This window comes from Alnus glutinosa, chromosome 10, assembly GCF_958979055.1.
Source record: "Alnus glutinosa chromosome 10, dhAlnGlut1.1, whole genome shotgun sequence".
NCBI lineage: Eukaryota > Viridiplantae > Streptophyta > Magnoliopsida > Fagales > Betulaceae > Alnus > Alnus glutinosa.
Window position 1 is genome coordinate 10,976,640 of NC_084895.1, and position 27,628 is coordinate 11,004,267.

Below are 27,628 nucleotides of genomic sequence, written 5' to 3' on the forward strand. Positions count from 1 at the left end.
TCCTAAACCGAACAATTTTGGTCCTAATTTTTTCTTCTTTTCCTTTTTTTTTTTTTTTTTTTTTTTTCACTTGCTCATCACGTGAAAGTCAATTAATTGGAAAGGGAACATGTAAAAAAAAACCCAAGAAAAAGGGTTAGAAGAAAGGGAAAAAAAAAATGAAGAAGAAGGGGTTATAAGAATTAAAGATCAGGTTTATTTGAGAGAAAGATTAAGTTAGAAGAAGAAAGATTTTTTTTTTTAAAAAAAAAAAAAAAGAAAAACAAACTGAAAGTTAACACCATTGAAGTTTATTAAAAGTTACATGTGCATCTCTCATGTTTTAGGACACTTGTCAACTTATTAAACCGGTTTGTAGCTAATTTTTATCTGTCATTCCTATAGGAATGGAATGACTATTCCAAAGCTAAAAATATTACCAAGCTATGGAATAACTATTCCATTCCTTTGGTTTAATCCTTGTACCAAATGTACGGGTCTCAACTTTGTCAATCCCATGTGCCAAAAGGCAAGAAAAATAGCTCCTTTTTCCTGAGACTTATATCTTGTAACCTCTACTCTTTGTCATAGCTACAACAAAAAATAACTTGGAGCATAATCTATCAATAAGATGATAAGCAATCTCAAGACGTTTCTTCTTTTCTCTGGTCATTATAGATCGGTACAAGTAACAAGCAACATTGCAATTATGTCAAGAAAGAACATCGCACACATATTCAATAATTTAGAAAACAGCACAACACTACCATGTCAAAATTAAGTACATACAGGATATATGCCAAATCAATCCATCTACAAGAAACATAATATCTATAAACAGTAGTTAAATCAAATTCGTGTGCGGTTTCATTTTTGGATACGTACAAAGTTTTCACATTTTTACCTAACACCAGCTATAGATGTAGATAACACCCAATTAGATGCCCAAAAATGCTTGAGATTGATTTTCCCAGTGGTGCTTTGCCTGCTGAATCCTCTCTGTTCTTTCTCTCTTACGTCTCTGCTCCCAGTAATCAGGGCATCTGTTCAATTACGGATGCCAGAATATATAAGGAACTACCAAGAGGCCAAAAAACACAGAGAATTTTTTATTTATTTATTTTTATATTCATTTTATTAATGTTCTATGTTTTTGTTTTACATTTTCACTGCACTCTAATCTTGTTAAAAAAGATAAGTATTGTGCAATAGACCACAAATACAATAAATAACATAAAATAATTACACAGAAGAACACCATAATTTATGTGGTTCCCTTAGTGTGAGGCACGTCCATAAGCAGAGGTGATCACAAAGAACTCACTACAAAAAACAAGTAGTTTCGCTATGTGGTAGATTACCCACGTCGCGATTTCACCAGGTAGGTAATCCACCACGTAGCGAAATGTTTGGCGTGGGTAATTAGCCATGTGGATTGTTGCCACGTTGCCAAGTAGCCACATGGATTATTGCCATGCTGCCAATTAGCCATGTGGCTAAAATATTCATATTTTTCCATAATTAAAATTTTTTCAATCTTTTTTAAGATTTGAAATTTTAGCCATGTGCTTTATTGACCATGTGGCAAATAAACCACGTGACTAATTTATTAATTTTTTTTTTTTTTGAGAATTTAAAATTTTAGCCACTTGGGTTATTTGCCACATGGAAAATAACCCACATCTCCATTTGCATATATATATATATATATATATTAAAAAAAAATGTTTACAATTGGTGTACGTTTCGTGTCCCGCGCGCACCAATTTTAGAATTTCAAATTTGACTTTTTTTAATTAATTTTTTCATTTTTTTTCTTCCTAAAAGCTGTCACCTGGCCTCACATTTAATGCATTTACTCTTTCTCTCTCTCTTAGCTCTCTTCTCTCCCCTTAATCAAAAAAGAAAAGAAAAAAAAAAAAAAACTCTCTTCTCTCTTCTCTCTCTCTCTCTCTCTCTCTCTCTCTATCTCGTTTCTCTGATCCGTCTCACTCTCTTCTGATCTCATTTTGTTGTTTGCATTTTTTTTTCCACAATACAATCGACCACTCACCCCCACGGGCCCGGCCGCACGACTCATCGCCACCACTCGAGGAGATCGGGCGACTCAGAGAAGTAGAGATCGAGATCAAGAGAGGGAGGAGATTCGGCGACGGAGGAGGCCTCCTTTTTGGTGATTTCTAGTCCTTTTTTATGGTGATTTTTGCTCCTTTTTGGTCGTTTTTGTTGGTCACCGGAGTTTGTGTTTTTTTGATGATTTTTGGTCCTTTTTGTCGGTGACGGAGATGAAGGGTTGAGATCTCGCCAAGGAGTCGGATTTTAATTTTGGGTTGGATTTCATGGGGGGAGGAAGGGGAAGATTTCGCCGGCCCTTGAAGAAGTTTCTGGGGAAGGCCAGAAACAGAGCATCGTTGGCGATGGGAGCAATAACGCCGGGATCCCGGCATTATCCGACAAGGGAACAAAAAAAAAAAAACTTGGCGAGGGCCAGAAAGAAAAAAAGAACTCGCCCGATTTTTTATTTTTGATTTAAAAAAATATGTTTTTAGAGATGTGGGTTAGGGGTACGTGGCTAATTGCATTTATTTTGCCTTTTTTAAAAAAAAAAAAATTAAAATTACATTTAGTCACATGTCAGTGGCACGTGGTTAAATTCTACTTCGCTAAATAACCACGTTTTTGGAATGCGCGTGGCTAAATTGCATTTTACTACACCCTGATTCGCTACGCGGACCCCACGTCTTTAATGGACACGTGGCAAACGTCCAAATTTTACTCTCACACAAAAGATATTTTCCCCCCAAAAAAAAAATTAAAAAAATTAAAAACTTCCCTTGTTGTTTCTCTTTTTCTCTTTCACTGTCGCACGACTTCACCTCTTTCTCTCTCTCTTAGTATTTTTTTTTCTTCTTCCTGTCATGTGGCTAAGTGAGCTATCAAAATTTCCCTCATTTTTCTCTTGTGTGATGCCTCAAACAAAGAAGAAAATGAGCCCACCTTTGTCTTACTACAAAAGACATAATTTTTATGTTGGGAAGCATTGTGAGTTACTTGAAAGAAAAGTAAAAAATTAGGCTCTTACGTGGCAAAACAATTAAAGCCACATATCACAAATATTTACCTTGACTTAATTTCAGTACATCTTACAATGTGAAATTCCTTAAGATATCTCCACAAAAGCCCCTAAGGGCAGTCACAATTTACAAGCACAACTCAAGTACTTCAAGCATTTCTTGAAGTTGAGCATAGGACATGGTTAGTCATGCCATGCTTCTTTACCGTTCTCATTTGCCACAAAGCTTTATCAGCTAGTTCTGTCTTCCTGTCGATCCAATTACCCTATAGCCTTCTTTCTCTTAGGCAATTCTACCAACTCCCAAGTTTTGCTTTTCTGTAATGGCTACCTCCTTCGGCATAGCATTTTGAATGTACAATGAATAACATCTACTAAAGCAAAAGAAACTATATCCTGAAATCCAAACTTCTTCAGTGCCTTACGATCACGTTTCTCTTTTCCTTTTGCTAAAAAATAAGGCTTTTCTTGGTGTTGTGAATCTCTAGAAAACAGTTTAGCATCACTTTTATCCATGGGTCAACTCTAATAGTCAAACTCCACATTCACAATTGTCTCCCTCGCTAGTTGTCAGTTGATGCTTCATCTTCACCTTTTCTTAGCGTACAAGCCTCATCAAATACTACATCTCTACTAACAATTTTCGTAATTGAAACCAGATCCCACAGCCTCTAACCCTTAACACCTCTCTCGAAACCAAGAAATATTCACTTTCTTGACTTTGGATCTAATTTTTACCGTTCTCTAATTTCCATGTGAAAATATGCAGGGCAAACAAATATTTTCAAAATTGAATAATCAACCGGTTTACCTGTCCATACTTCCTTTGGAACATTAAAATCAATCGTTGCCTAATGGATTTCGGTTTGTGATGAAGCATAATAATTAACTGCGTAAGCCCAAAATTGTTTTGGCAATCTTGGATTTAACCTCTTGCATCTTGCCTTTCCCACACAATGTTATGTTCATCCTTTCAACAATCTCGTTTTGTTGTGGAGTCCCTTTAATCCAGAAGTGACGAATAATACCTTTTGTTTTGTAGAACTCCAAAAATTCAACATCCCTATACTCTAATCCATTTTTGGATCTAAAATATCACTTTTCTTTAGTCAGATTTTCCACCTATGCTTTCCATTGCTTGAACATGGTGAAAACCTCTCACCTTAATTTGTTTCATAAAATAAATCCAAACCTTTCTTGAAAAATGATCAATGAAGCTGACAAAATAGTACACATCTCCATTTTGAAGATACTGCTCCTAGTCTCCAAACATTTCAATGATCATAGTCGAGAACACCTTTGCTTGTATAAGAAGTCAATTTAAAACTAACTTTTTGTTGCTTCCTATACACACAATACTTGCAAAAAAACCCAATTTCCATAGTTTCAAGCATTTTAATAAATTCTACTAGTGAAGCTCAAACATACCACGCTCGCCTAGATGGCCAAGCCGCATATGCTACAAAACTGTTTCATCAATATTTGATTTTCCTAAAGTAGTACCTCCAACTCCACCTGTAACTGTGTTCCCAAATAACTTATACAAATCTTCAATTTTTACCTTTCGTTACCACTAAAGTACCTTTAGTTATTTTCATAACCCCATATCTAGCTAAATAACTATAGCCTAAGAATCCAATGTGCCTAAAGGTATCAAATTTTTCTTCAAGCTCTAAGGCTTATCTAACATAAGTAAATGTCCTCAAAGTCCCATCAAACATCCTAACTTTTATGGCACCTATTCGAATAGCCTTACACATAATATCATTACCTATCAAAATAGTACCAACATTATGGGATTTAAATGTCTCAAACCACTACATATTGAGACTTATATGATATAAGCAAGCGAAACCCAAAATCTAAGAATTTATAAGAGAATTGGAACACGTAGAAACTCAGAGAAGACATGCGCTAACCTCACAATCATCATACTTCTAATTGGAAACATTGACTCAATCCATGAAACCTTTTTTATTCTTTTTATCTTCAAAATCTTATATCAATACCTTGCAAAATCGTCAATAGTGCCCCATTTTGTGATAATAATATCACTCAACTTCTTTTTAATCTAACCAAGATTCCTCATCATTTGTCGATCGTGGCTTAGATTGAGATTATCTTCTTCTATCATTCTTCCCCTAAGACTTAACCCTTCTGTGCTTTGGGTCAGACCTCGCGACAAGCCCATCAGTCTGATCATTAACTGGTTTTCTTTTTGTTTCATGTTACAAGAGATCTCCAGTCACCTTTTCCAATTCTAGTGTTTTTTTCCCATACAATAATTTTGTAACCAGGTGATCATACCAAGGGGGAAGCGATGCTAATAGAAGTATCTTTTTATCTTCTTTTTCAATTTTCACTTCAATGTTCAACAATTGTGTATTCAACATGTTAAACTTGTTGAGGCCCTCAAGCAAATGTATAGTTTTTTCCATCTCTAAACCATTAAACTGCTTCTTCACGTACAACTTATTCGTCAAATTTTTTGTCGTATATAGACTCTAATTTCTACCAAATTGTCTGAGTCTTTTCTTCATCAATAACATTATGAATAACTTCATCTCACAAATTGAGATAGATCACATTGGTAACCTGGGCATACATCTCTTCCCACTTATCATCATCAACCATATATAGCACTTTGTATACTCATTAAATCAAAAGACACAAGGACACCAAAATTTATGTGGTTCCCTCAATGTGCGCTACGTCCACAGGTGGAGGCCATCATGAAAAATTCACTAACGAGAGATTGAGTACAAAAATAGTGAAGAGAAAACCAGTCAAAACCCCAATAAACCAAAATGTCACTCTCAAACAAAAGTGATTCTTTCCCAAAGGAGAAACAAAAGTAAAAACTTATCTTTTGCTGGGACAAGCAGTGGTGTTGTTTTTTTTGTTTTTTTTTCCTCCTTGGCATGAGGCTATGTACCACCTCACTACAAAATTATAGCAAAGCATTGTTTGAAGATTCGATTTTTGAATCCTAAGATGACATTCACCAATCTTGGAATGGTTACCACGGTTTGCATATCTAAAAGATCTTTTCAGATTAAGTCACACGTGCAATTCTAAGACCCATAGCAAAAGTTATGCATGTTTTTATAAACACTGCGCAGTGTTGTCTAGGACCAACGATCGAACATTCAGAGCAACGATTGATCGGTGGGACCTGGACCAAAAAAAATGTCACTTTTTGAGTTATAAAAAGGATGTTTTGGGGCTAGAGTTCCATTTTGTGGGCCCCCAAACGTCAAAACATGAACCAGCAGCCCCATGAAAGAGAAAATAGAGAGAGAAAGAGAGAAATTAAAGGAAAGTTAAGAGATTTGAGAGGAGAAGAAGAGAAGGGAGTGTGCTTAGAGCAAGCTTTTCTTTTTTAAGTTTTTTGAAGTTTCAAATGATTTATGGTACATGGAGCTACTTTTTCGAAATTTATGTGGTGTGTTGGTATTTGGTTCATGGGTTTGTGTGTTGGGTGAGAATGTTAGAGGAGAAGGTCTCTTCCATAAAAACACCCAAGGTTTTATTTGAAAAGCTTGAGACTTTGGGATTATATGGTGAAGAATGTGTTGTACAAGGATGGAAAACGAGATTAAAAGAGTGTGTATGTGATTTATTTTGAATTTGTATTGATGCTTTGAGCTATTTAATTTTCCAAGTTGTCCAAAAGTAGATCTACGATTGTTTAAGGTGTTGATGTGTAGTAAAGGAAAGCCTTGTTTTTGAAAGAAATGTTGGACTTTTGGTAAAAAAGATGTGGAATTTGATGTTTGGATGCTACTTTGAGGATTGATTTGTGCTTAGGACAGTGTAAGGAAGCCTCTTTAGGCCTTAGAAAGAGCTAGATATGTCAAAGGTAGGATATTTTTGGATTCTTAGAGTTTTTGCTTAGTGAACGATTGAACAATGCGAGGAACGATCGAACGGTCAGAATGATCGAACAATCCTAGTAACGATCGAATGGTGCCCCGGCCTAGTGCAGTATTTGGGGTTTAGGCTCTAAGATAGGGTTTTTAGATGGTATCTTTCTAATTTTGGAAATTATGTGACACAATTGTAGGGTTTGTGTAAAGACTTCAAGAGGATTTTTCAAGGGATTGAATGCAATAATAGGATGATATGCAATGGTGAGAATCGAAAGGGTAGTTTAAGTGAGAAAGGTAAGTAAGCTACCCTTGTGCTTGTATTTTTGTAAATATTGACCCTCTACATTTTATATGCAATGTTATGCAAAGAAAAACCCGAGTTTCCTTTTGAGCATTATGAAATTTTTATGCAGGAAATGTATGACGTGGATTATTTTTAAAAATATTGTCTCAAATTATGCATGAAATGACTAGCTTGGTGTGTTTAAATGGGATGGCTATGCGATATTAAATATGATATTTTTTAATGAAATGATGAAAGTGATAAATGTGATGACATCGATCCAGTGTGTGTTTTAATAACTTTGGAGACAATGCAACATGTCATTAGTTGAGGTGTAGCCTTACCGGCTATTAGGCCTAAGTAAGGGGGGCTAGGTCGATAGGATTTCGTAGAGAGCGTATGTACGAACCAGTACTTCTTGTCGAAAGGTGATGTGCATGACAAGCCAGTGATGTAGAGCTAGTGATATTGTATAGATACTCTATGTAGGAAATGATGATACTTACAAAGGGAGTGTCTTCAGTAAAATGTTTTAAGAGAAATCTTTCTAAAAAGGTTAATTTTGGAAAAGAAATTTGCATTAAAGATACTTTTATCAAAATAATGAAATGTTCACAGTCACACACTAGCACCAGATTACTGGCTTTCTAAGTCGCAGACTTACATTTTACCTTTTTCACCTGTTAAATACAAAGGAGTCATATAGGTTTTGGTAAGAAGGACCTCAAGGCAAATGAAGCCATTTGGCGTAAGATATTGATAAGGTTAATGCTTAATGACTCATTGCAGGATCTCAGAGGTTGCTCATAGTAATTAGTACTTTTGGGTGACGTTGCAAAATTAGTGTTTTGAGACGGGTTTTTGTATTAACATTTAGTATGGATCTTATTTATAGCAATGATGTGTATAATGTACTGATTTAAGTTAATGTGATGATTCTTAGTAAATGCTCTGGTTGTAATGATTAATATAATGTTGAAAGAATAAAAGAAAAGTCATGTATTTTTTCTGCTTAGCAATCTGATTTTGAGGAGTAGAGAATCTCTTAGGGACTTTTTTAGGTGGTATATAGGTTCCCGGTGGCACACCATGTTAATTAATTTCGGAGGCATTACAAGTTAAGTCCACTGCCAAAAGTTTCCTCATTTTTATCTTGTGCAGCACCTCAAACAAAGAAGAAAAAAAGCTCACCTCTACCTTACCAAAAAAGATTAAATTTGTATCTAGGTAATCTTCCTAGGTTACTTGAAAGAAAATTAAAAAAATTGGCCAAACAATCAAAGCGATATCTCAGAATACGAATATAGAACTTGAAGAATGATATCAAGCTAAGTTGTCTCAAACGAAAGGATATAACTCAAGGAGAACATAGAACATAATACACAAACATACCTTTTGCTTAATAGAGTACTAAGCTCATCCAAGCGTACGAAACTTGCAAAAACTCCTTTCTAAAACCAACACAAGTAACTATTAAGTTAATATTCCAAATTGATGAGGTGCTACAACTTAATTCCTACACAGAAGACAAAAACAAGTGCTTCTATTTTTCGCCTTTTTTTTAAAAAAAAAAAAAAAAAAAGGAAAACAAAAATTTATGAAATGAATGAACTATCCCAAGATACTTGAACATGTAAAATTGCAATTAATGTGACCAAATACCCTAAGGAAAGGGAAATGGTTAATCCCAATCATAGGAGGAGCTGATGAAAAATTATAAAGAGACCACACACATTTTCACATAAAACATACTTAAGAAGATTAAAGTTGTAAATGAACAAGGCGATTCGACAACCCGGTTGTACAAAATCGACTCAAATTTGGTTTGTTTAATAAATAACCCAATCGTGAACACAAATAAGGCTTGATTATTAAATGATCTATACTTGTATAAACTCGGCCTGACTCGTATAAGCTTGTATAACTTCATTTTTTTATAGTATTATTCTAATTTCATAATTAGAACATTTTAAGTAAAGAGGAATTATATTCCTAATATAATAGATATAACTTGAATTATTGTTATTGTGAGTCATATACATATATGTGTGTGTTTGTGGCGCATGTCGCACCGTACCCTTTCTTTCTCTGGGAGGTTCCCCATTTCGATTCCCTCCATGTTAGGTCTTTTCGATCAATATATATATGGAAGACTTTATATAAATACTAAAAAAACACATATAAACTCGAGATTAAATTATTTAAGAATCAAGTTAATTTGTTTAATTAACTCAAATGATAAAATCTCAACAATAATTAATTAACTAATAATTAATATGGATTTATGAAGAAAAAAATCATGATATTTACTTTATATAAGAAATGAATAAGTTAACTGAACAACTTGTGAACAAGTTTGAATTCGCTGGAAAAATAAATGAGCCAAGCCTAATTAATAAACTATCTAGTTTGGTGAAAAGATCGAGGATGGCTTGTATTCGAAATAAAAATTAAATGAAGCGAGTTTAAACATTCAATACTCGGCTCAATTACAAACTTAAAGAAGATTATTAAATGTCTCCATACCAAGAAATAAGAGCACAAAAGAAGAATAGTTTCACTTGTAATGGACCTAAGATGGATGCATATGTTTTGGATCAAACACACTAGCAGTTTTTGATAGAAATATGAGTTGTGGGTTGAAGAGATGAACATGATGAACATCAGGTATTGTCATGACCTAGATATATATATACTAAATCACCTCTCTTTGCAATCAAATAGTAATTGATGTTTTATGAAACCGTCTATATATTTAGCTCTGATTTTATATGAAACATAGTCCACATGTCTGTGAAGTGGCTTCATAATCTATTCCATATTATTCTGAATATCTAATCTTATGTTCCCTCCTCCAAATAATCCAATGATACTACTACAAGAAATTAAAATTCAGTTTTAGCCACAAGATTTTTAACAACGACAAAAGTTTCATTGCTAAAAGTCACTTTCAGCAATTACAAATGAAACTCATTTCTAATTATAAGATGAAAAAAAAAAAAAAAAAAAAAAAAAAAAAAAAAAAAACAGACAAGTATCCTATTATTGTGGGAGAACTCTTCTCGCCACAACAAATTAGAAAGGAAACTTTTTTTAGCTGACCCTATTATTCTATTTTTTACTTTTTGCTAAAAAGTTTTATTTACTATTGATTGACGACAAAAATAACATGTCGTTGCCAAGTAAATACTAGCGGCAATATTTTTTTTTTCTTAACTATTAGCGACGATTTGCTCGATGAACTCCATAGCACAACATAATTCACAGAATTAGATCTTTGAGCCATCAAATTAGGCTCTACCCAAATGAAATTTACAAAACCGCTTTCCCAACAAACAATGGCCATTATCTTTTGTTCTTTATTGAGATGCTTCATTCTAGTATTTTTTTTATGACATTCTTATTTAAATTGCATCATGGGAACTCCATATTTCTCTACTTAACAATTTTTGTCTAAAGCCAACCAAGTCTGCTTTCAGGAAGACAAAACTAGAGTATTTGGCCTACATCATCACTAATAGGTGGAGTATTGGTAGAGATCCAATGAAGATAGCCTACATGCAAGAATGGCCTACGCCCAAGACTACCATTGAGCTATGGAGATTTATGAGATTAACAGAGGTAGTGATGAAGTTGAGAGTTTATTTGTTAAGGGTCGTTTGAAAGATTTCTATAAGTCTAGAGGTCAATCTAGTTAGAGGGGCTCAAATAAAGGTAAAGGACAATCAAGAGGCCGATTGCAATCCAAGTCGAAGAAGAAAGTTAAGTATTACAATTGGAAAAACTATGGGATAATAAATATGAGTGTCTAAAGCTGAAAAATAAATAGAAAGATGATAATAAACAGAGGTATTGTTGAAGAAAGATATCATTGTTCAGAACATGTCCTAGAAGTTAGCGTTTCTAAAATTCACTTTTACAATGGGTGTCTCCTTATTTCTGCCTGTAAATTTCATATGTGCCCCAAAAGGGATTGGTTTACTACCTATGAGTCAGTGAGTAGTTGTTCAGTCTTGATGGGAAACGACGTACGTAGTCTGCAAGATTGTTGGTATTGGTACAATCAGAATGCATGACAGAATTGTTAGTACTTTTATAGATGTTCAACATATACTAGATTTGAAAAAAAAAATGTTATTTCTTTGGGCACTTTTGACTCCCTTGGTTACAAGTATTATGGTGAATGGGGTGTTCAGGATAGTGCCCTAAACTCCAATTATTTTATATGACATTTTAGTTTTAATGAATAAAGTTTTTTATTCACTGATTTATTTAATGAGCATTAGGCATATAAGTTGTTTACATATGTGCTTTTAATAATTATTATTTATCATATATATGTAAAGGTCCAAAGGTTGCATTGAAAATGGTCAAGGTATGAGCAATGAGATTATCATACAGAAGATCTTAAACAATAAACCTTGCAATTTGTAAAATATTGTTCGTAGTCACTAATAGAATTGGACATTCTATTTGATATGACTATAACACATTAATCATAATGATTTATCTTAATCATTTGGAGAAAAGACTTCTGATTGATGTATTGGTGCGGATACAATGCAGTACTAAACGGATCATGTGAGTTGTCATTCTTTTATAACACTATAAAAAGACAAAAGTGTCAATCGCCTCTTTATTGGAATAATTGGCAAAAGACAGTTGTTGGGGCAGTAAATTATTCAGGATACCCAGGACAAGATAGTTCTTATCCAACATAGGATGACAGCTGCTCAGAGTCGACACAAGAGTTATGCTGACAACTGAAGACGAAAGTTGGAATTTAAGGCAAGGAATTATGTATTTTTTAGGATATCCCCTATGAAGGGCGTGAGATTTGGGAAGAAAGGGAAACTAAGCCCTCAATTTGTTGCACCTATTGAGATAGTAAAAGGAGTAGGTAAGCTAGCGTACCGAGTTGCCTTACTGCCAGATTTTGCAAGTATGCGCGATGTTTTCTATTTTTTTATTCTAAGAAAATAAATTTCCATCTAGAAACTTGTGGTGGAATGCGAGCCATTGGAGATTAAAGAAGGACAATCATGCGAGGAAATGCCTATGTGGATCTTGGACCGTAAAGGGTAAGTGTTGCGCAACAAGAAGATTCCTATTTTCAAGGTCTTGTGGTGCAACCATAGAGTTAAAGAGATCATGGGAGGCAATGCAAGATATGACAAACCCACACTAAAAGCCAAATGAAACGTTAATCAAGCATCTAAAACCCTAAATCGGTTAAAATATGCATTATGTCATAGTATCGAACTTTCAGTATCTTCGTGGAAAGATTGGCATCGATCGTTCCGTAGTCATGTCGAGCGTTCAGTCATGGGTAGAAACCAATCTAAGACCAAATCCATAAACAAACTTTAATATAACAAGATGTGTGGTTCCAACACTATTCCTCATACGGTCTTATCCATCAATATAGCCTTCACACACACCGGAGTTTGTCCATTTGCATTAAATATCCAACCCAAGTCTCGATCTATCACAAATCTTCTAAAAAAACACAAGGTAGTCCAATTCATTGCCTCATCATTCTCGATACAAGCGCTCTTTTCATCTTTAGTCCATTCAGTTATCGCCTTATCTAGGCCTTCCCAATCACACTTGATGATAGTCCAAACGTCCATTATAACACCGCAGTCAAATTAATTAACTAGGAATTAACTTCATCATTCACTTCCTAGCAATATTCCCTCAGGATGAGAATCAAGGATCTCACACTCTCCGAAGAGAGCCTACAACAAAAGAATTTACACTTACCTATAGAGATAGCTATTAATTAAACCCACAATCTCATAAACAAGCAGCGCAAAACTAAAAAATGATAACATAGATAGCTTCTCCAAATGTTATGGTCAAAGACAAGTCATCAACACAACATAAATATTACAAACCAAATCTAAGAGTCATAAAAGCATAAACTCCAATGCCTAGTCTTAAGAAGATAAACTAGGTAAAGGATCTCAATCATATGGTGGTGAATGTCTCCATTACCGTCCCACAAGTCCTTCAGCCACACAGAATTCAGCTCCTAAAAAATAATCCTGATTATGTCCTCCAAAAGATCGTGACACCTTACAGGGTCCATCATATACTAAACTATATATAAAACAACACATGTTTTATAGGTGAAAAAGATACAAGTCTAAGTCCATGACTTAGTGAGTATAAATACGCATGATTTACATGTTGTCATATGATGAACTCAGATGTTTAAGGTATAAATCACGTACAGTAATGTAAAGTTCTAGTTCCTCATTTGATCAGATGATCATGAATTCAATATAAATATAGTATATGCTATAATAAGTGAATCATGTCATAGCTGAACTCTATATAGTCTATCCAAGCCCTTAACCCCTTCTTGGTGGGTTTGATGCTGTCCCGAGGTAGCCATAGTACAATTCTGATGCCCAGAATATCAAGTGACTCATGCTACTAGTAGCCCAACCGAGTCTGACAGCGGGTGACTCATGCTACTAGCAAAACCATTGTGGTGGCCCCATCCATACATGGTGCGCCGGTCACAAAGAACCATTGGATTCAAGACTTAACATAAAAGCTCTTTGACCATAGGGCTAACCCATATAATAGTAAGCCTATGGCTAGTATCCCACATGTACCAGTGTACTATGTCATATGATGCAATTTAATATTCATTGTCTTTTACATGCATGCATTTACAAACACATCATTTTTATTATCTTGTTATACATCAATCATTCTCACAAAGTAGATTTCACATGAATCTAAAATGCATTTTATTTTAGTTGTAACGGATTTGATATTTAGAATAATCATGCCACGCGGAAAAATAGTAACAAGTATCCATGTGAGTTTTACTCACTTTAGTTGTATAGTTCCTCCACAAAGTCCTCTTGAAGCTCCACAGCCTCAAAATATATGAAAAGACCTTATATTAGTTCTAATGCTAAGCTAAATCAAGCCTTAAGTCCTAAAATGCTAAAAATAGGCTCACTGCTCAACCATCAAACTTTTGGACATAATAGATCGAGCGTTCATCTAGAAGAGGGTCAAATGTTCGGTGCTAGACAAAAACCCATTTTGAATTAAAATCTCCACCAAAACTCATTTTGACATGATATAAGGCCTTAACATGATTTCTAAGACAATCCAAAACTTAAATAACATTCCCATGCAAAACATGGTAGTTCCAACATCATTGAGTCATTAATCAACCACTAATCTTGTATTGAAACTATAAATCAGAAAAAACTAACTAAACAATATATTAAAAAAAAGATAACAACCTAATAACACTGATAAAAACAAGTTAGGCTAGGAAAGTTACCACATTCGAAGAACAAGAACCAAGAGAGCTAATTATCTCTTTCCAAATCACTCTCTCACTCGTACTAGGGTTTTAAATCTATAGGAAACCGAAAATTTGGCTTAAGGGTTGTAATGATCCTTTTTATAGGTGTGAAAAAGCTAAGGATAAGACTGAACCATCTAATTTTTCAAGTATTGCAGGCATCAAATGTTCGGTGTACGATTAAACCAAAGGACTTAGGGTTTCAAGCGAATGTTCAATTGTACTATCGAATGTTCGGTGTACCATCGAACCAATGGTCTTAGGGTTTTATGCAAACGTTCAGGTATACTATCGAACGTTCGGTCTAGGTCTACAATTGAATGTTCGGCTATACTATCGAACCCTCATGTTCTTATTATCCCAATTGAGGTTCACTTAACCCTATTTAGTACTTTGAGGTATTACATTTTTCCCTCCTTATAAAAATTTCGTCATCAAAATTTCAAAATGAGAGAAAATAATTAAGAGGAATAGTAATGTTACCTTATATCTGTAGTTTCGCAAGATCTGTGCTTGGTAAATTCTTCGGTGATCTCGTCCTATTCATTTTTCGGCACTAAAATTCCCTCGTCTTTAAAAGGATACGGAAATTCAACCTGCAGATCATCTAGAGCATCGTAGTCGATGTTGCCTGTGCTATACCAATCTTCGTCGATATCAACTCTCAAATATATCAACTTGCAGATGGAGTTGTTCCACGTGCATTTGGGATCCATTGGTATATTTGCCATGATCCTAAGCTTCATGATCAAGAAAACACACTAGTCTTAGTCGTCATTACTCAAACCATCTTAATCGATAACTGCACAAGTTCAAGATAATTCGAAAGTAACTAATCATACACATAGGATTTTCAAATAGATGTGGATAACGGTTCCTCATATCCCGTGTTGCTTTCCATGATGCTTCCTCGACTCAATGGTTCCATCATAACACCTTGACGATAGGAATCGTCTTGGTGCGCAACAATTGCTTCTTGCGATCCAAAATATGTATAGGCATTTCCTTATATGTTAGTCCTTCCTCAATCTCCAATTGCTTGTACTCGACTACCAAATTTGGGTTAGGGATGTACTGCCTTAGTATCGAAACATGGAAGACATCATGCATCCTTGTTAGATCCGATGGTAGGGCAACTCGATAAGCCAACTTCCCTAGTCTTTGAGTAATCTTGAAAGGTCTGACAAATCGAGGGCTCAGCTTTCCCTTCTTTCTGAATCTTATAAATCCTTTCATTAGGGACATCTTAAAAAATAATCGGTCACCCATTTCTAATTTCAGTGTCCTTCTCTGTTTATCAATGTAACTCTTTTATCGACTCTAGGCTGTTGCCATCCTTTGTCTAATAAAGATTACTTCGTCCCGAGTCATTTCAGGACCCAATAGTTGTCGCTCCCTTTCATTGATCCAATTCGAAGGCGATTGACACTTTCGTCTGTAGAGTGCTTCATAAGGTGGCAACCCAATAGTTGCGTCTTACTACTGCTGTAGGAAAATTAAATCAAACATAGATATTGAAAATTTAAACAAATGTAGATATTGAAAATTTAACCAAAAGATATTGAATCCAAAACACAAGCTTGCAACATATCTTCTAAGATCAAAATGGTTTACTCCGACTGACTATCAGTCTGCGGGTGAAAGGCAGTGCTAAACTTAATTCCTTCCCCATTTCATTTTGCAAGCTCTTCCAAAATCTTGAAGTAAATTGGGAATCTCTATCTGAAATGATTGTTGAAAGGACTCCAAGAAGTTGTACCGCATTTTGCACATATAACCTTGCCAACTTATCCATCAGATCCTTAAATTTCATGGGGATGAAATGAGCAATCTTAGTCAAATGATCCACAATAACCCAAATGGAATCGTCTCTAGTTGACATTTTTGGTAAACCTAGTATGAAGTCTATTGCTAGTTTGTCCCACTTCCACTTGGGCTTGAGTAGTGGCTTGAGCATTCTTGTCGGCCTCTGGTGTTTTGCCTTCACTTGTTGACAAGTAGGGCATTACTCAACATATTTGGCAATGTCTCACTTCATGTTGGTACTTCCAGGATGTACATTGTATAGAGAACGATGAACCTCATACTTGCTTGAAATGGGTGAGCATCCCATCAACCCTTAGGTGAAACTCCTGTGCCTTTCCTTCTTCAATGTGTTGCTTGTTCTTTAAACACTCTTGATCGTTAATTTGACCTATCTTGATCCTTTATAGTAATTATGGCTAAATCACCATAGTAGACAAAATCCCAGGTTTGCCGTTACCAACGACTTCCAACTTTAACGTCTCGAGCTCCATAATCTATTGAGGTTGAGAAATCCCAAGGGAAACGAACTTGATTGTTGACTTCCTACTTAAAGCATTTGCAACCACATTGGCTTTACCCAGATAATAATTGATCTCACAATCATAGTCTTTGATTAGCTCCAACCATCTCCTTAGACTCATTTTTAATTCCTTATTAGTGAAGAAATACGTTAAGCTGTTATCATCCGTGTAGATCTCGCACTTTTTGCCATGCCAATACTTTAAGCGAAAAAAATGGCTGGCAATTCCAAATCATGCGTCCACTAGTTCTGCTCATAGCTTTTCAACTGACATGATGCGTATGCGATCACCTTACCATCCTGCATAAGTTTGCTCCCCAGTCCATAACCACAAAATTCTCAAATTATGTACGTAACATTAGTACATGTATTGATACTAACCACTTCTTCAACCCTTAGATGCTTTCCTCGCAAGTTTCCATCCATAATTAGCGAGTGTTTTTCCAAGTGAGGGTGGTCAAAGGCGTTGACAATTTGGAAAAACATTTAACAAAGCGTTGGTAGTAACCAGTGAGTCCTAAGAAACTTTGAATCTTGCGTACACTGGTCGGCCTTCCCCATTCAACAATTGCCTTGACCTTATAAGGGTCTACTGACACCCCTTCTCTAGAGATCACATGTCCAATGAAGGACATGCTATCCAACCAAAAGTCACACTTTTCGAGTTTGGCGTAGATTTGCTCTCGTCGAAGCCTCTCCAAAATCTTTTCACAAGTGCATTTCGTGCTTCTCCAGACTCTTGGAATAAATTAAGATGTCATCGATGAAGACCACTATGAATTGATCAAAATATTCATGGAAAAATCTATTCATTTTGTCCATAAACACTACGGGGGCATTCATCAATCCAAATGACATCACTAGAAACTCGTAATGTCCGTAATGAGTTCTAAATGTTGGTGGTAGCCTGACCACATGTTGATCTTTGAGAATACGCTAGCTCTTTGTAGTTGGTCCAGCAAATCATCCATCCTTCGCAGGGGATACTTGTTCTTGATTCTAACCTTGTTCGGCTCCCGATAATCGATGCACATCCTCATAGTTTCATTTTTATTCTTAACAAACAACATGGGCGCTCCCCATGGAGACGAACTTAGGCAAATAAAACCCTTGTCCAGTAATTCCTGCAATTAGATCTTTAAATTCTTTAGCTTTGTTGGTGCCATCCTATAGGGAGCCTACGATATAGGACCAGTACCTGGAATACACTCTATTCCGAATTCAACCTCCCTTTCAGGTTGAAACCAAGAATAGTTCGTTGAGAAGAAGTCCGGAAAGTATCGTACTACCGGAAAATCTTGCGAGTCTTTGTCCTTCTTTTCTGCAAGTTTGATGATGAATGTCGAAAAGCGCTTAGTCTCTACTCAAGACAAGCTTCCCAGCCTAAACGGCCGATACGGTAGATGGTAGGGGCTTCACTCGCAATCCCATGAAAGTGACCTCTACTTCTCTCCAAGGCTTAAGCATTACTTGCTTTTGAGTGAAGTTGATACGAGTATAATGCTTCGCCAACTAGTCCATTCCTAGGATAACATTGTAACCGTGCATGGAAAATACTACTAAGTTTGCTGGAAGAACGTTTTCACAAATGTTTACAGGGCATCCGAAAACTACTCGTTTACATACTACAGTTTTTCTTATTGGAGTAGCGTCTGCCAAACCAACTTTTACAGGTCTTACTGCTAGTCTAGTTAGTCTTACAAACATTCTTGATATGACAAAATGGGTAGCCCCTGAGAAAAAAAAAAAAAAAAAAAAAAAAAAAAAAAAAAAAAAAAAAAAAAAAAAAAAAAAAACTAATGCCTTAATCCAAGAATAGAAATGACTACATAAATTCTTCATGGTTCATCCATTGCTTACTACAGGATGCCTTGCTTCCCTCCAATTCGCCATATCATAAATAGATGGGTGATCGAGATTGACAATTGCATCGAGTCCAGGTTAACATCTCCTTGAACAGGAATCTCCATAGTCTCAATATGGACGTCCTCTCCAATGTCTCCCAATTCTAGAGCATTGGAGGTCCAGTATATGGATTCCTTCGAGGTGGAATCTTTTGCAATAAATAAAATAGTCAAAACCAGCTCGGATAGAATCAAGCAACTAACCTTAAGATAAGGTCCTATCGATTAATTAGCCTAAGCTATTGTGTAATCATCTTCCTAAGGCTATGTCTACTAAATCCAATAGTCATCAAAGCATTGCACTCTGATACCAATTGTAACGCCCATATAAAATTAATTAACTGGTAATTATCTTCATGGTTCGCCTCTAAGCCATATTCCATAAGGAATAAGACTCAGGGATCTCATACTCTCCTAAGTGAGCCTGTGTCGGAAGGCTTTTCACTTACATACTAAAATAATTGTTTATTAAACCCACAACTTGATAAATAACCAGAGAAGAACTAAAACATCATAACATCTATAACTTCTCCAAATGTTACAGCACAAGACGAATCATCGGCACAACATAAATATTACAAACCAAATCTAAAACTCGTAAAACATAAAGTTACAGGCCTAGTCTTAAGAAGATAAACTAGGTAAAGGATCTCAATCATATCGTTTGCGATTGTCTCCGTCACCATTTAGCATGTCCTTCAGCCACACTGAATTTAGCTACTAAAAAATGATCCTAATTATGTCCTCCAAAAGAACCTAACGCCTCATGGTGTTCGTCATATACTAAACTATCTATAAAACAACACTTGTTTGATAGGTGGAATAGACAAGTGTAAATCTACAACTTAGTGAGTATAAATATGCATGATGTACATGTTATCATATGCAGAAATCAAATGTTCAAGGTCAAATTCACATCTAGCAATGTAAAGTTATAGTTCCTCATTTGACAAGATTATCATGAATGCAATATAGATATAGTATATGTTGTAATAAGATAATCATTTTATACTTCAACCCCGTATGGTCTATCCAAGCCCTAAACCCCTTCTTGTTAGGGTTGGCACTGTTCCAAGAGACCCGTAGTGTAATACCGATACCTTGGATATAGCATACGTTCATATACTAATAGCTCATCCGAGTCCGACATCGGGTAACCCATGCTACTAGCAAAGCCGTCATGTTAACTCCATCCGTACATGGTGCGCCGATCACAAAGAACCATTGGATCCAATACCAAACATAACAGTAAATCTATTTTACCATAGGGCTAAGTCGTATGATAGTAAGTCCATGACCATTATCATGCACGTATTGGTGTACCATGTCATAAGATGCAATTTAATATTCATCGTCTTTTACATGCATGCATTTACAAAGTCATCATTTTCATTATCTTGTTGTTCATCAATCATTTTCACAAAGTAGAGTTCACATTAATCTAAAATGCATTTCATATGAATTGTCAACATGCGAATTTGATATTTAAAATAGTCATGCTAGGCGGAAAAATAATAACAAGGATCCATGTGAGTTTTACTCACTTGGGTCGTGTAGTTTATCCAAAAAGTCATCTTGAGGCTCCACAACTTCGAAATCTATGAAAATACCTCATATTCGTTCTAACGCTGAGCTAAATCAAGCCTGAAGTCCTAAAATGCTGAAGATAGGCTCACTGCTTGACCATCGAACGTTCCGACATAACAGGTTGAACATCTGGTCACGACATCGAACGTTTTTCTGGACGAGGGTCGAGCATTCAATGTTGGACATAAACCCATTCTAAATCACAATCTCCACCAAACTTCATTTTGACAAATTTCTAACACAATCCTAAACCATAATAACATTCCCATGAAGAACATGGTACGTCCAACGTTATTGAGTCATTAATCCAACACTAATCTTTCATTAAAACAAAAAACCAACAAGAAATTGAAAACCATAAGTTAGGGCACGAAAAACTAACTAAACAGTAGGTTAGAAACAAGATAACAACCCAATAATACTAATGAAAACTAGGTTAGGAAAGTTATGTCGTTTGAAGAATAAGAACCAATTACTCGCTCAATCTTTCTAGGCTTTTAAAACTAAAGGAAACCAAAAATGGGGCTCAAGGGTTGTAAGTATCCTTTTTATAAGCGTGAAAAAGCTGAGGATAAGACTAAACCCTCTGATTTTTTAAGTACTGTAGGCATCTAACGTTCAAGCTGTACCATTTAACGTTTGTTGTACGATCTGACTAACGGTCTTAGGGTTTCAAGCAAACGTTTGGCTATACTATCGGACCAATGGTCTTAGGGTTTTAAACGAAGGTTAGGTTGTATTATCAAACGTTCGGTCTAGTGCTACAATATAATGTTCGGTTATACTACTGAACGCTTGGATGAGACATAAGTCTAAAATCTTCCCCTTAATGAACCCTAATATCCTTACTAGCTAAACTAAGGTTCACTTAACCCTAATTAGTACTTTGGGGTATTTCATGTATAGACTTAAGATACACTCTCATACAGATCATCCAATAAGCTTAATTGGATTTGTCAAAACAGGGAATGGCATTGGGAATTTGGGATTGAGAATGAGACATTTGAAGATGAGTCAAAGATCACACTGACGAAATTAATCATTCACTGAGTGAACCTTAAGCTCTGATACCATTGAAAAATATAGCCCTACGACTCCACTAACACCTAGAAGGAGGTTGAGTAGGTGTATGTCAAAATAGTGCATAATTTAAAAATTTACGACCATAACCAAACTTAATTATACAGCAAATTAAAGAATAAAAATTCTATAGTAGTTTGATAATGGCAGACCACAAAGTATCAAGGCCACAAAATCAACATAAGGATTTTGGTGACGAAGTAGAAATCCTTTGAACACCTCAAAGGTAAAACCATTACGGGATAGCCAACCAAAAAAATCAATCTATTATAGAAGAATGAGAAATTAGAAAAAGTTCATACTTACAAAACCTTTATAAAAGACACATACCTAAACCTGGCAAACGACCCGCTTGCCCGCTACCGCAGTAGTTCCCTTAGAATCGCTAAAAATTTTTTTTACTTGATATTCTTTACCGAAACTCTAGTAGGCTTCACTTGTTGTTTATGAACGGTAGTGATTTTTTTTTTAAAAAAAAAAAAAAAAAAAAAAAAAAAAAAAAAAAAAAAAAAAGTAAAAGAGACTCTAAAAGAGGAGCAATTGAAAGCATAAAAAACTAAACTTTCTCTTTTAGTACATTTTTCTCTGGAAATATTACATTCAATCCTCTTAAAAATCGTGCTCCAAAAGCCCTTAAATTGGCTTGAGAAATTAGCCCTAAAAACTTAAAGTTGCTTACCCAAAAATTGCATCTATAGCTTGTTTGGACGAGATTAATTGCAAATGAGTCATACTGCCAAAAACTTGTCTGCAAACTCGTTCGAACAACTTTGCACATGAAACAGTCTATCTAATTTTTTTGTCATTTATTGACAGCCCGTTTTGAACCAGTAAACATTGGAATTAGAAATTTTCATGAAATACAAAGTTGTAGAATTTTGAGTTAGCTTTCAACGCCATCAAGCTTTCTTCAATTGGAGCTCAAAATAAAAAATTATGACAATTTTAATATGACTAGGTCAATGTTGATAGCATACACAAACTTGAATAATCATGTCTTCGATTTACTTTTTCACCGACTTTACCCCAGAATAAAACATACAAACATGTTTTAACACTAAATTTGCCAACACTAAAAACCTAACATATTTGAAACTTAAATGAGATGAGACTCTTGCAGGTCAAAACTCATCAACTACATACGTATCCTACTGGAAATAGTGAAGTTCTATCCTACTAAGTAGAGATAAAGATATTATGATCCGTAAGATTAATTTAGCTTACGACCAGTCTATTCCAATAATCCAATCTCTGTAACTTAAGTCAAGGTAAGAGAAATGATGCAGATATCAAGTTACCTGTCGGCACAAAGGACATTTTTTTTTGGGAGCTGCCGCCTTTAGTCCATCAACAACAGTCACAGACGCAGCTGAGCAGCCACACATGTAGCAAAACATATGACCACAACTGAGTGAAACTGGGTCAAAGACGGTCTCCTATTGAGAGCAAACAAAGAATAACATCATCAATTGTCGATAAATATTCTTGAGATAAGCAAAAGGACATGACTAATGCTATACTCTCATTCTTATATTCTTTCATGTGGTGATTAAAATTACCATTAATTTGGAATGAATTACTATTAAATTTTAGATCTAATGGTTATTTTAAAGGCCACGACAGAAAGTGTCAAAGTGAGAGTGTATATCGAAGTAGTTCTAAGTAATGAAACTAGAATAGTAGAGTGTGGTATGTATCATAGTTACCGAATATGATTCATACAACTATTGGCAAGAGTTGATTATTAATTAGCAAGAAAACATGAGTTTTAAAAACTGACGTACATTCATGGTCCTGTTAGAATATTGCTGAAGTGAATAAATTCGTCAATTTTTTTTTTATGAGTTTAATTTTTTAAGATAGTTGATAATTTAGCATGATACCATATATAGTCTTTCTTAGCTTTCGCGTTACGAATAGGTAGCCTTGGTCTACTTGGCCAGCTAACCTTTCTTCATTTTTTCGTCATATCTTAGCATACCAATTCTAGTATTTTCAACCGCGCGCCCTAACCTTTAATTTTCTCAGCACGTTAAGCCACAAAAAATTTACATTTAGCATATACGTGTAAGTCTAAAAAATTAAGTCTTACATTGAAAAGATGTTACAAATCTGTGGAATTAATATAGTATAATTGAGCTCAAACTCAAACGCTTAAGTTTTTGGGTTGAGTGGTGTCCTAACATGCTATATTATGATCTTATTAAAAGACTCTCCAAGTTGCTAATCTCTCTAACAAGTAGTATCAGAACTAATAGTGGTGTGCGATATGGTAGTGTTGTAAATGCATGGACAAGGGTCCCTGGAACAGGAACAAAAGGTGCAACCGTGCAAGGAGCGGAGATGGACGAAGGTCGACCTTGAAGTAAGGGGTAAAAGTTCATGGCACGAGCACAAACGAGAGTCCATAGAGTAGGGACAAATGTGCATGGCATGGACAAACCAACATAGCACGCAAGTAATCTTAGAGACGACCCATAAAATTTATATAGAGAAAACTTCTGATTTGAGGGGAAGTGTAACAATGCGGTGACGGATACACACACAAGGAGAAAATTGTTGAGTATACACATGTGAGTGTAAAAAACTTAACTCTCATATTGAAAAGATGTCACAAGTGTGAGCAATTGATATAACGTACATAATTAGGCCAGAACTCATAAACTTAAGCGTTTTGGTTGAATGGTCTCCAAACATATTATAGTATTATGCTTTCAATGAAAGACTCCCTAAAGTGTTAATCTCCCTAACAATTACAATTGTAGCCATCACTACCACTTATCTCACTGGATCCTCTTATTAATTATGTAAAATTCCAAACAACCAATTCTTCAAACTTTCATATCTTTCCTCAATCCATAAAGCTTTAAGGATTTGATTAAGTTCATAAATAACTATAGTTTTTGGATTGATTTATCTCTTTCCACTCTATGGGATTGATTGAAATTATCTCAACCAGTCTTTTGCATCTTAAATTATGATACATGCTCTATTGATCATTTCTTTATGGCTTTGAGCTCCACAGAGAAATTGCTATTAAAGCGTCAATTTCTTTACTTTTAAAGAGATCACAATTAGTTTTATGGTCTTAAAGTTCACATTTATGGAACAGGAAATTCTGGAAATCTGGTTAGAACTTCGTTTTGGGATACCTGACTATAGTGTGAGTCGTGTGTGTGTGTGAAGCACCTTGGCAAATCGAAAATGGGAAACTTACCAAGCATATAGAACAAGTCAAGTCGATATCAAGTTTGGCAAAATCAAAGATCCCACAAGTGAGTGATGGTTTTCCATCACTAAATATAAGGTCAATTCCCTCGGACGACGACGCTGCTGCCTTGTCTGATTTGAACTTGCTTTCCCTTATATTGATGCAGAGAGCCATAAGCTCGTAAAGCCAAGGATTCTGAAGAATTTCAATTTGCATACTTTTGGTTTGGGTCTTGAAGATCTGCCCTTTATTGCAGCAATGGATCTGTGCTTGAAATTAAATTTTTATTTATTTATTTTTATATATATCAAAACCTAAAAAATACATGTATATGGGTTCAGCTAAAAATCACCTTATCATATTTCTTAAGAATTTTTTGAATTGCAGCAGCGTTGATAAGTGCATAGGTAACATGATCTTGACCTTCTTCAATTAAGGCAGCATGGTCGCTTAGTAGGTTGGCTCTGAAGAGTCTGAACCAAAGGAAATACTTGAGAAAGCTAGAGGCAAGATGTAGCTCACGCAACTTCTGCACACGCTCATTGAAGTAACCTACAACTGACGACATTTCCTTGAGAAGAGAGGGAAAGAAGGTTTCTTCGCACACTGCACATATAGCCAACAAATCCATACAAACATTAACTTGTTAATCGAGGTAATTAAGTATATTTGTATATCAGAAAGTCGTTAATCCAACGTGGCATGCATGGATTGTAAAGGTATTAATGTTATATGATAAGGTATTAAAGTTATATATAAAGCTTAATTTAACCTAGTAAGGAACCAATATAAAACTTAATGCCCATACATGCATGCCACGTTGTGCATTTAGTTTTATATTGGTTTCTTATTGCTGTCTCGTGGGGCATTGATTGACTTAATCTAGGTCAATGTCTAGTAATGTGGTGACTTATACATTGTAATAGTAAATTGGGATGTATTGATGTTGAGTAATGATATAGAAGCTTGGTTAGTTTATTTGATACGTTTATTATGTCAATTTATAGCCAAAATTATTACTAGTATTTCCGCTGCTATGTATATTTTCTGATATATTATATATTCATGTTATGAGATGTTTAATGTTAATGTTTGTTCATAGCATGTAGTCATGCCACTTCAATGATCTATATATATATTAAAAAAAAATATTGGTCGTCATAGTACATATCCAATAAATCCATAGAAATGTTAACTTGTCAATCGAGGTAATGAAGTATATTTGTATACCATGCTGAAAGTTAATAAAAGATGGGTGCATTGTAAATACATTAATTATATGGGTGTTAAGTTTTATATTGGTTCTTTACTAGGCTAGACTGTGCTTTATAAGTGATTTCAATGAACTTCAATTAGAATATTAACTAGAAATTTTTAGTAATAGCAAAAATATAACTAGTGTTTTTGTGGGTTGATGTGGACCGTGAGTTGGTGACGAGGACCTTCAAGTCGAAAGTTAGCTAGTCTTTTTGGAGCATATGGCTAGGGTTTTTTTGGGCTAAATGAGCCTTGACAAGAAAATTGAAAATTTGAGTAGAAAAGATTATGATAATCTAAAAAATTAGTCTCATATTAAGTAAGTTTATAAGTGATTTCAAAGAGGTCCAGCATAACTCTGGCTACAGTTGTTTTGAGATAGTAAGGCTGGACACTCATCATTACTATATATAATAGTACTATCTTTACATTTCATCTTCCTCAGTCATTTAAAGTAGTAAATTCTGCACCAATTTTTTTTTTTTTTTTTATCTAAAATAAAAAATATTTAGCAAGGTTGTTGGAAATTATAGAACCATTTATCTGAAAATATCATATTCTAATAATACTCATTTCTGGATAGGAATGGTTATTGAGTTTTTTTTTTTTTTTTATTAACTAGTTACTGATGTTGCGTGAATAAGGATATATATCAACTAATGTTAACCTCCATTTCCTGAAATGATTGTTGCTTAATGCCGGTTTGTTTCGGCGTAAAATATATTTTAAAATATATTTTTGGTATTTTTCAGTGTTTAATAGGGGAGAAAATAACTTTCAATCGTAAAATGATTTCCGTTTGACAAAAAATGCTTAATAAATTTCGAAAATCATTTTTTCCAGACGGTGCATTCAACCCCCTCTTTTAAACAACGCAATCTACCTTCATGATCAAGCAGTCGACTACCGCCAGAAACTTGCTAGTGCTGGAATCCGGTCCCCGAAATTCGGCTAGGTGCGATCACCGTTGCCGAATTTCGGCCAATGGCCGGAATCCAACCAACCTATATTCTGGCAAAACTGGTTGGAATCCGGCCGTTTTGGCTAGATTCCGGCCATTTTGGATGGAATCCGGCACAAATGGTCATATTCCGGCCACCTTCGCCGGATTCCGGCAAACCCAGATTCTGGCAAAACTGTCCGGATTTCAGCATTCATTACCGTAATTCGACCACAGTAGCGGCAATCCGGTGAAACTGACTGAAATTCTGCTGGTCAATAACGGAATCTTGTTATTAGTGATTTTTTCATACGTGTCAAACATCCAAAAAAAAAAAAAAATTGAAAAATGATTTCGTCGAAAATATTTTACGACAGAAATCATTTTACCTCAAAACAAATAGAACATTAAAGTGGGAAATAAATGTAAAAGGGATATGATCCGGGCAAGAGAGAAGCTCAAGCACCCTAAACAAAACTACGTAATTCTTTTCTAGATTTACCTGGGCAATGATCCGCGGAGGTTTGGCTGCCAAGGACGCACGAAAAGTCTGCCCTGCACTTCTTCAAGATCTTCTTGAGCTTCCGGAAGCCATGTCCGGGGAGTTCTTCAGATTTCCCTTGCATGTACTCCCCGTGTTTGGTGAAGAACTTCATCTTTAGCTTTTCTTAAGATGTTTTCAGGTCTCTTTTTCATTCCATCTGGCTAATCAAACGTCCAACCTGAAAAGTTGACTTCCAACTCCCCGATAAAAAGTCAATGGATCGCCAATAC

The 27,628-nt window shown here is 35.3% G+C and overlaps 1 protein-coding gene across 1 annotated transcript; it reads right to left on the bottom strand.

Moving 5' to 3' along the window:
• Positions 1-793: 793 nt before the first annotated feature.
• LOC133880062 (probable E3 ubiquitin-protein ligase BAH1-like 1) lies at positions 794-27,559 on the bottom strand. Its single transcript, XM_062318936.1, has 6 exons — positions 27,357-27,559; positions 25,010-25,263; positions 24,664-24,921; positions 22,745-22,882; positions 8,600-8,658; positions 794-1,022 (listed from the first exon to the last, which is right to left on the bottom strand). Exons 1-6 carry the CDS (start codon positions 27,508-27,510, stop codon positions 917-919), a joined length of 969 nt encoding a protein of 322 aa, XP_062174920.1. The 5' UTR covers positions 27,511-27,559; the 3' UTR covers positions 794-916.
• Positions 27,560-27,628: the final 69 nt, after the last annotated feature.